The sequence below is a fragment of the Anolis sagrei genome, chromosome X (genome assembly GCF_037176765.1).
Source record: "Anolis sagrei isolate rAnoSag1 chromosome X, rAnoSag1.mat, whole genome shotgun sequence".
Lineage (NCBI taxonomy): Eukaryota > Metazoa > Chordata > Lepidosauria > Squamata > Dactyloidae > Anolis > Anolis sagrei.
Window position 1 is genome coordinate 94,373,725 of NC_090034.1, and position 9,449 is coordinate 94,383,173.

Sequence of the window (9,449 nt, forward strand, 5' to 3'; positions counted from 1 at the left end):
AAAAAAATCTATAGTCCGGCCCTCCAACGGTCTGAGGGACAGTGAACTGGCCCCCTGTTTAAAAAGCTTGAGGACCCCTGGCTTACAATCAGCTCCACCAGGTTTAATCATTTGTAATTTCTTTATAGGCTTGTTTTTGTTCCATTCGCTTCATTAAAGTTTAATTAAAGGAATTATGGCCTCCTCTTCCTCACATTAGCTTTATTTCCATTAAAAAAAACCCCTTTACCACTTTGAAATATTTCCATAGATACTATAAAATGCATCAAATTGATTGCAATCGTCAAAGTGTGTGATTTCTCAGATAAGCTGTGATTGGTCATTGGAACTTCCCTAATACCTTTAAGAGAGCAGCTGGAGAGCACCTGGCACTCTCTAGTCCTTGGTCATAAGTGGGCTGATAGATCTGCACCAAAGAGGACTGGAACTTCCCAGCAAAGAAGTCCCAAGTGGTGAGGTAACTGTTTCTTTGCTCCTTCCTCACTCTGAGAGCATTTTATTGTGTAAATGCATGAACATTTCCAGAAATGTAAACAGTAAGTAAATGAGGATGTAAGGTGTGTGGTGCTTTAGAATTTATTATGTGATCTGGGTTGCAAAGTGGACTTGGGAATTGTGGGCAAAGGAGGGGAGTTCATGCCCAATTAAAAAAATCTAGGTAGAGGAGTTTCATTGTGTTCTGCCCAATGTCATGAATTTGTCTTGGTTTCATAGATCATTGTTGTGGCTCAATTCAAGGCAGCTTCTTTCAACTTCTAGACTGAGTGACTGCTGGACAGATTCAGCTGAAAAGGTTTGTCTTGGATGGAATCCTCCATCCCCATGCTGTCATGCTGTCACCTAAGAGTGGAGAGGACAAAGTTGGTAGGGGAATTATCTGCAGGAAGCAGGTGAATGTTAGGGTAGAACACTCTTTCCCTTCACCATAATGAGAACTGTGGTATGCCCATTAATCATGGTGTTAGAGCTGTCGCCTAAGACCATCAGAAAACACAGTATTTTCTGTTGGCCATACAGGTTCTGTGTGGGAAGTCTGGCCAATTCTATCGTAGGTGGGGTTCAGAACGCTCTGGGTGAACTATACATCCTAGCAACTACCACTCCCAAATGTCAAGTTCTATTTTACCCAAACTCCACCAGTGTTCACATTTGAACATATAAAGTATTTTTGCCAAGCTTGATCCAGATCTATCGTTGTCCACAGTGCTCTCTGAATGTCGTTGAACTACAACTCCAAATCCCAAGGTCAATGCCCATTAAACCCTTCCAATATTTTCTGTTGGTCATGAGAGTTTGTGCCAAGTTTTGTTCAGTTCCATCATTGGTGGAGTTCAGAATGTTCTTTGATTGTAGGTGAACTATACATTCCAACAACAACAACAACAATTTTATTGATTAGCCAATTGGCCTTATCAAAAACAAACAATGCAGACATAACATACAACATACATCTAGTCCTCTTAAAATAAAATACAAATATACAGGTAGCCATAGATATATGCATCAACTATCCTTGTCTCCCCTACACTGCACCCCAATTTGATCTATGTACTCTGATCTCCTTTTAGCAGCTTTAAACAGAAAAAGGGCAACTTGTGTTATCAGAATGGGATTATAACCAGCCAACAGAAATGAAGTTTTGGCTGCTGTATCCCAACTTGTTTTATTGCAAATAAAAGACCATAAGTATTGTTTCCTTTCTCTTTCATATAGATTGCATTGATGTAAAGTGTAGTCCAGATTTTCAACTTCAGGGGCACCACAGATACATAGCCTTTCTTCGTATGGGATATGATTGAATCTGCCGTGTCTCTCCATGGATTCAATTTGTTCAAATCTTGCCCTGGTAAAAGTGGTTCTTAGGTGTCTTGGCATATCAGCTTTTAGGTATGGCGCCCTCTGGAAATGATGTTTAAAACGCCCTAACCACATCAGGGATCTTGTGCTTGACAGGGTGGCTATATCTTTCTGAGTTTCAATATCTAGGATCCTTTGAGTTACTGTCCTTTTTTCAGCATCCCTATTCTGGCCTAAGGGGGCAATTTGTAATCCGCAGGTGCGGAGGAATCTTGTTAATTGTTCTGACCAGGAAGCTTGGTTTTGGCCATTAGATTGTTCTAAAAAGCACAATTTTGGAAGTCTATTGTTTTCGAGGTTTCTTATTTTAGACCAGTAGTTAAAGGCCCTGATTTTAGCAAGTCCTTCGATAGAATATATTTCTAGCTCTGCTCTGACTGCAGCAGCGGTGGTCTTGATGTCAACACCAACAACTATATCCCCTAAATGACAAAATTAACTCCCCCCCCCCCAAACCAACCAGTATTCACATTTGGGCTTATCAGGTATTTGTGCCAAATTTGGTCCAGAACAGTAGCAAAATGTCAGTTATGATGTGGCAACAAAAACTATTTTATGTTTGGGGGTCACCACAACATGAAGAAGTGTACTAAGAGGTGGTGGCATTTGGAAGGTTGAGAAACACCGCATTAGAGTATACATAGGTAGAAGGAGCATTGTCATGACCCAGCTCTGGCAGATTCCTTTACTTCAGATCAGTTGACTGACTGCTGAACAAATTCAGATGGGAGAAAAAACTGATGACACGGTTTACATTTTGGGATAACCTGTTGGGTTGTAAAAATCACACTCCTACTAAAAACATGTGAATTTATAGACTTGATTGCATACTTAGACTTGGCCACATTACATGCAAAGGGCTTAAAAAGTAGTATCAAATACAAGTCCTAATGATTTTAATAGGTTGACTCCAAGTATGAAAGAAATCCGGTACCAACGGAATCTAGAACCAATGGATTGTGCTTGCTTGTAAACTTTTAATCTCGTATTTGACTTGTGCATGTTCAATTTGCTGTTTAATATCAATATCATCACAGATCCTTCTGATCTCGATTCCTCTAAGACGTTTCCTATCATCATGAAGACTTTTCCAGGATTCTTCCTCATCTTTGCAGTCCTAAGGAGTGGTAAAAATAAGAAATTTGTATCTTTTGTCAGCTTGAAAAAAAAGATATTTTTTTCTTCCTGCCCCAGTTGCTCACAAAGATTTCAGCACTATTCTTAATTTGATGTTTTAACAAGAAATTATAATTCTTGCAAAAGTACTGGAAGTAATATTTTGGCTTTGGAATGAGAACATTTTCTCTCAAACTGTCTGGGTAGAAGTATTGATTTTTATCGGATTATTTCACCCCCAGGAAATATGTTTTCCATGCAAGAATAGGTTTATGTGCATTAATAGAAAAGATTTGACTCACTTTTAAGATTGCCATTTATAGCTTGTGGTTTACACAGTCAGTAGATATGGCATTGGCAACACCTAACCCTATTGAGGAAGATCTCTGTTCCTGTATACAGCAAAAACGGTGCAGAATAAAATAGTTGCACATATCTGTACAGGTGGATATGGATTTGTTTCCTTCTCTTCTTTTCAGGTGAACCTCTGAGATGTGAAAAATGTTACAAGGATGGCCTAACGTGTTCAGGAAGGAATCGCCTCTGTGACTATGACCTTAAAACCTGTGTTGTAGTATTAGTTGAATACACACATTGTGAGTCTTCTGTTCAGATAAATTACTTTCCTGATATTTCAATAAAATATTTAGGACCCTGTAAGAGTAAAGAAAGGGGAAATCATTCAGATCGTAATACAGGAAATACTGGTAACAGAACCACAACAGAATCAGCTGGTGCAGTTGACTACACGATTAGTAAAACATAATTGTTTGTGAATGTTCTTTTGTTCAGTGTTGCAAAGCAAGTGTTCTCCACCTGCATATGCCGCATTCCTCCTCCGCTCCACACATCTTTGAAACACCTGAAACTTGCTATCATGGTTGTGCTGTGACCAAGTGAAGAGGAAGGGGGTATTATGGAGTCACACGGCTCTAGCTGTAGTTTCCTGATATGACCTACTACACATGGTGGTGATCTTTGTGGAATGAAGAAACATGCATAATTTGCTGCTGGGGGGGGGGGGGGGGGAGTTAGCCAGACATGTAAGAGATACATGGCATGTGATTTTTGTTGAAATTGGCTGACTCAAGGAAGGCATGGATCAGCGAGAATTTATATTTCCCTATTTTGAGTAAGTGAATTGCTTATTTGCAGATGGAAAACCTCAACTGAGAGCAGTAAAAACCTGCGAGCACACAAATGTTTGTAACACTCCTTTGCAATATCTGAATATGGGTCGAGGGATATATGAACGGTCAAATGTCATCTGTTGTATAGGGGAGGCCTGCAAGACTGCTGCTCCTCGATGTAAGTATTCTGGAGGTTGACTTTTCTTTAGGTCTGGAACAGCACCCTTCCAGAAATGGTTGGGCAAGTTTGCAGGGACACTGGAATCAGCAGCTGAGCAAAAAAAGGAGGGCTGTTCAGTTCCAACCATTGCTTTAGGTGGAGTCCCATGAGGATGTCTTTCAAAGCAATTTGAGCTCTCTTTTTCTGATGACAAGCAACACTGAGGTTGAACTGCCATTCTTTGGGTAAATCTTTGGATAGATCTAAGAGGATATTTTGATTGCTTTTCTTCAGAGATCGGCTGCAATATTCAGAGGAGCACATGGTGGGGAAGATTTTACTCTCAAGTGCAATGCACTGTTATAATTCACAAGGCTTGATAGGATAAATCAGAAATATCATTTTTTACATGCACATATGATGAACCCCTTTTATTGTCTTTCAGTACAACCAGGGTTCATCAACCCCAACGGGAAGTCCTGCCCAGCCTGCTTTGCCACTGACATTTCTCACTGCGGATCCGCCAGAGTAGATTGTTCTGGAAATGAGTTCTACTGCATGAGTACATTTCACGAAGTTTGGGAACACGGTAATACCAAATTTTAAGATTTGCAAGGAATATGAGCTGGTATCACATAATGGACTTCTTTAATTCAAGCTTTTTGTGAGGTAAATGATGAAGAATTTGGTGCATTTCATGCAGGCCTGCCTCAGTTAACAAAGCCTCTGATAAAGAAGTTCCTTTTTACATTGTCTTTTTGAGGCCCATGTTCTTCCTTGACCTCTATGAACCTGGCATTTTGGGGGTAGTGAAGGACAGATGGAGAAAGAAAGTCCATGTTAGGTTGCAGCACCAAGTATGACATGAACAATGCAATAAAGCCCAGGTGGAAAGCATTGAAGTCTTCTCTTGTTGATCTAGCCTTAACAAATAATGCCTGTTTACAACAGGCAGAATAAACAGCAGCTGTCTCCAGAATCCTTTACTGAGAAGCAGAACAGGAAAAAACGTGAAGAGCTATAAACCTGCCTCACCATCATGTGTTAAAGCATAGATCTATAGATTTGATCCTTTGTTTCTAGTTTATCAAATCCCAATAAAAGTCAAGGTGGGTGAAAGAAAATGCAGTCGGGATTTATCTTGATCTGTTTTGTGTCCCGGTTTTCAGCAGGGCCCCCCAATCCATTTTTGTCTGACCCTCCCGAAATTGGGAGATCAGATATTTGTTTTTCATTTTCATTTCCATTATTTTGGAGAGGGGGCACTTCACCAGTAGGCCTAGGCGTTTGGGGCCTATGGGTGCAGGTTTCTGGCCTATGTGGCCGGGCGTGGCAGGGCCTGCAGCTGAGCTCCTAGTAAGGAGCACTCCTTACTCAGCGCTCAGCTGCAGGTCCTGCCAGGCCCAGGTGCATACACTGCAAACCTGCACCCATAGGCCCCAAATGCCTGGGCCTACGGGTGCATGCTCTGGGCCTACATACCCAGGTCTCGCAGGGCCTGTAGCTGCACACCGAGCAAGTAGCACTCCTTACTTAGCACTCAGCTGCAAGTCCTGCCAGGCCCAGGTGCATAGGCTGGAAGCCTGCACCCATAGGCCCCAAACACCTGGGCCTACACACCTGGGTCTTGCAGGTCTGCAGCCGGGCACTGACTAAGGAGCTCTCCTTACTAGGCAGTCAGTCCCCACACAATCCATCCGAAAAGCAGGCCCACCTGTCTTTCGTATAAATTGCATTTTTGTTTCAGGGGGAACCTTTCCATTTTGTGCCATCCAAATGGATGGAACAAAACAGAAACACTAATGAAACTAATAGGACAAATTTCGGGCTCATGACTACCTCTGGGTGCATTTTGGATCTCTGCAAAAGTCATTTTTCTTTACCTACACAAGGCCTGCTTGATTTGGTTGTTTTATTTCATATGTAAGTCTTTTAAGCTTTCAACAAAGAACATTTTGAATTGCCTTTTGTGTTATTGTGTAGTGACCTATTCCTTATCATTCTGTTATTTCTCCCTCTGGTGCCACATTTTCTCTTAAATAAGTGATGCTCAGGAAGGCATTTGTTAAGTAAGGCATTCTAGTATGAGCCATAGCCTGTATGATGACTATGGCTCAATTCACCAGTTGGTAATTTTCTTCACTCCACTCATTTTGCAACCCTACTGCCCCTAGTGCCCACTGCCAACATTATTACTACTTTTCCACAGCTTTAAGGTGGCAAAGTGAGAGGGCGCCTTTGTGTCAAAGCAGAATTGTACACCATCTCGGTGGTATCGTGCACTAAAGCACGTGCATTTCGAAGAAACACTATTTCAAATTTTGACAGTAAGGCAAAAAGTCCATCCCTCATTGGATTCTAGTGGAAAGTTTAATTCATTCCCCACTCTTGATGTTGCTGTACCTCAAAATCTTTATTTCTTTTCCACCATAGTTTATAGAGGTTCTCTTCAGTTTCTGTACAATGTGAGATGTGAACCAATACTATTACTTTTCAGAGAGTTATAATTTTATAAATCTCTTCTGATGTGAGTGAAGAATGATTATGAATCCAGGGTTCCCTTTTTATTTTCTGACTGCCTGTCTTCGCTTTCTTCTCCAGAAATTAATTTTGTGACCTACATCAAAAGAGGCTGTGCTACTAAAGAGCTTTGTGACCAGTCGAGTGGATCATATATTGCAGATAGAGCTACTTTTAATTATAGACCTAATTGTACCAAAGCAATCTGAAATCTTACTTTGTTTGGCTCCATTCTCTGACAGTAAGATTGTATTGCAGCCCACGTGTTATTTTCAAATGTTTAAATTTTATTAACTAAACTCCACATGCAGTAACTGAAAGAACACCCCTATGTGTAATTTGCGACCATAATGTTAACTAATGCTAACGTACACTAAAAACTACTAAAACAAATACTAAAACAGACTTATACATAAATTACACATTACAGGTAGAAAAAAAGAACTATTTACAAGTTGAATTCCAATTTTAATATCAATGGTATAAATGCCTTACCTTCCTAATACTCGTAGAACATTTCACTTTCTACTAGTTCATCAGAACTACTAATTCTGAAATCTGCAATAAATATCTCCCCAATTATTTTTCAGAAAAAAGACAATTAATGGTTCCTAACCTTTCTTAAAACTATGATTTTTCTCTTATGAGGGTAGATAATTTGTCTTGTATGTAACTATCTTTTTTGTTGCTTCTCTTAGGCCTCATCTACACTGCCATATAAAATCCAGATCATTTACTTTGAACTGGAGTATATGGCCGTGTAGATTCACATAATCTGGATTATATGGCAGTGTAGATCCAGCCTTAGTCTTCTTCTAATCGTCACAAGAAAAAGAACTCTGGTATTAATTGCATCATCTCCCTGAAAGATTGTTTTAATCCAACAGAGCCAAAGACTTTTTGCCGTATTTGTCTACCACCTAATAATTAAAGGCTGCTTCTGTTCTTCAAATTTCTAGTAGACATAATTAATCTTTTTATACATTTTGGGCAGCTTCTCTGGAATTAAATACCATCAATCCATCACTTTATAAAAAAAATTAAAGAGGAGCTCTTAATCTTTTTGACAATATAGTATATTTTCCATTGTCCCAACCCAAAAGAGGAAGAGTGCGGATAAGCCCCCTCTATCAGCTCCAGCTCCCCATGTGGGGACATGAGAGAAGCCTTCCACAAGTATGGTAAAACATCAAAACATCTGGGCGTTCCCTGAGCAAAATTCTTGCAGATGGCTAATTCTCTCACACCAGAAGCGACTTACAGTTTCTCAAGGGGTTCCTGACACAGAATAAATAAATAAATATTGTATCCAAAATTTTGTGCGTCCTATACCATATAACTGTTAACATGTTCCTCCTCTTCACTTTTCACATTCTGTTCTGAGTTGTGTTGATCCCTCTCTCTTTGCTACAGCCCAGAAAAGGGAATCGGATTGTGGTTTCCAGAAATCCTCCATGTTGGCTGGGGATTCTGGGAGCTGCGGTCCAAAAAGTAACTTTTCTGAAACCTGCTCTTCCAAAAATCCACTTTCCCCCTTTAGAGTGAGTGTAGAGGAACATTCCTTGCCACTTTCTATACTGGCTGCTGGGAGCTGCAGTCCAGAAAGATCTGGAGGGATACGTCATTTCCACCACTGCTTTAGGATCTTAAAAAAAATAATCTTGAAAAAATTGTTCCAGTATCTTGTTTTGAAGTAACTAGGAATGGGATTTCTCAAGGCATTCCAAGTGCAGAGCTTGTTGCCTTGCAAATTGTCTGAACTTTCAATATTTATCTGATTTTAATTGCATTATGTTAAGCATTCCTTTTGATTGGAATTTTTCTTTTTTCTTTTACCCTGTGAAATCTTAAGCATAACACAGGCTGGATCTATACTGCCATATAATCCAGATTAACAAAGCAGATAATCCACATTATTTGCTTTGAATTGGGTTATGAGTCTACACTGCCATATAATCCAGTCCAAAGCAGATAATCTGGATTTTATATAGCAGTATAGATGGGGCCTCCATTTGTAGTCAGTTTCAAAATGTGTTACTTAACCTATGTTGTTGCAATAAGCAAATGTACTATTCCATAGAAAAAGTGATGGGTGATGACTAGACATGTGAATTTGAAAGGAAAATTTTACTGGAAAAAATGATTTCTTCTCTTAATGCTTATCTGTGTTGATTAAACTGTCTAACATGCTCAATAAGTCTGTCATTCTTTTACCTGGAGCAAAAGAAATAAAGCAGTTGTGCATTTGGGAAATGGCTGAAAACCATTTCTCAAAAATCACATAAACTCAATCTTTATCTGCCCCTGGGGATGTTATGGGAAGGTTCATCTTTGCTCTGATCTAGTCATTGTCGTACACCAGAGCAGGAACACCTGTGACCTTAAACACCATACCAGCTTGATAAAATTAGCAAGCAGTTAATTGAAGAAATAGCAAAAACTGTAAAGGTCCAGTACAAGGAAAATAGTCCAAAACCTCAAAGGAAAACAAGATCCAAACGTACATAAAAATCCATGGAACTACGCATTTGAAACCAAGAAACTAGACAGCAGGAAAAAATCTCAGAAACAAAACTGGAGCATGGCAAGAACTTCGTACACCAAACTAAGAACACTTGAAAAAAAGACCATGATCAATTTCCAACGTTGACCCGAATGAGACAACA

At 39.7% G+C, this 9,449-nt stretch overlaps 1 protein-coding gene across 1 annotated transcript; it reads left to right on the top strand.

The window, feature by feature from the left end:
- The first annotated feature begins 2,935 nt into the window (after positions 1-2,935).
- LOC137097946 (phospholipase A2 inhibitor gamma subunit B-like) lies at positions 2,936-7,346 on the top strand. Its single transcript, XM_067473417.1, has 5 exons — positions 2,936-2,984; positions 3,453-3,569; positions 4,129-4,281; positions 4,709-4,858; positions 6,874-7,346. The coding sequence occupies exons 1-5, from the start codon at positions 2,936-2,938 to the stop codon at positions 6,990-6,992; spliced, it is 588 nt and encodes a 195-aa protein (XP_067329518.1). The 3' UTR covers positions 6,993-7,346.
- Positions 7,347-9,449: the final 2,103 nt, after the last annotated feature.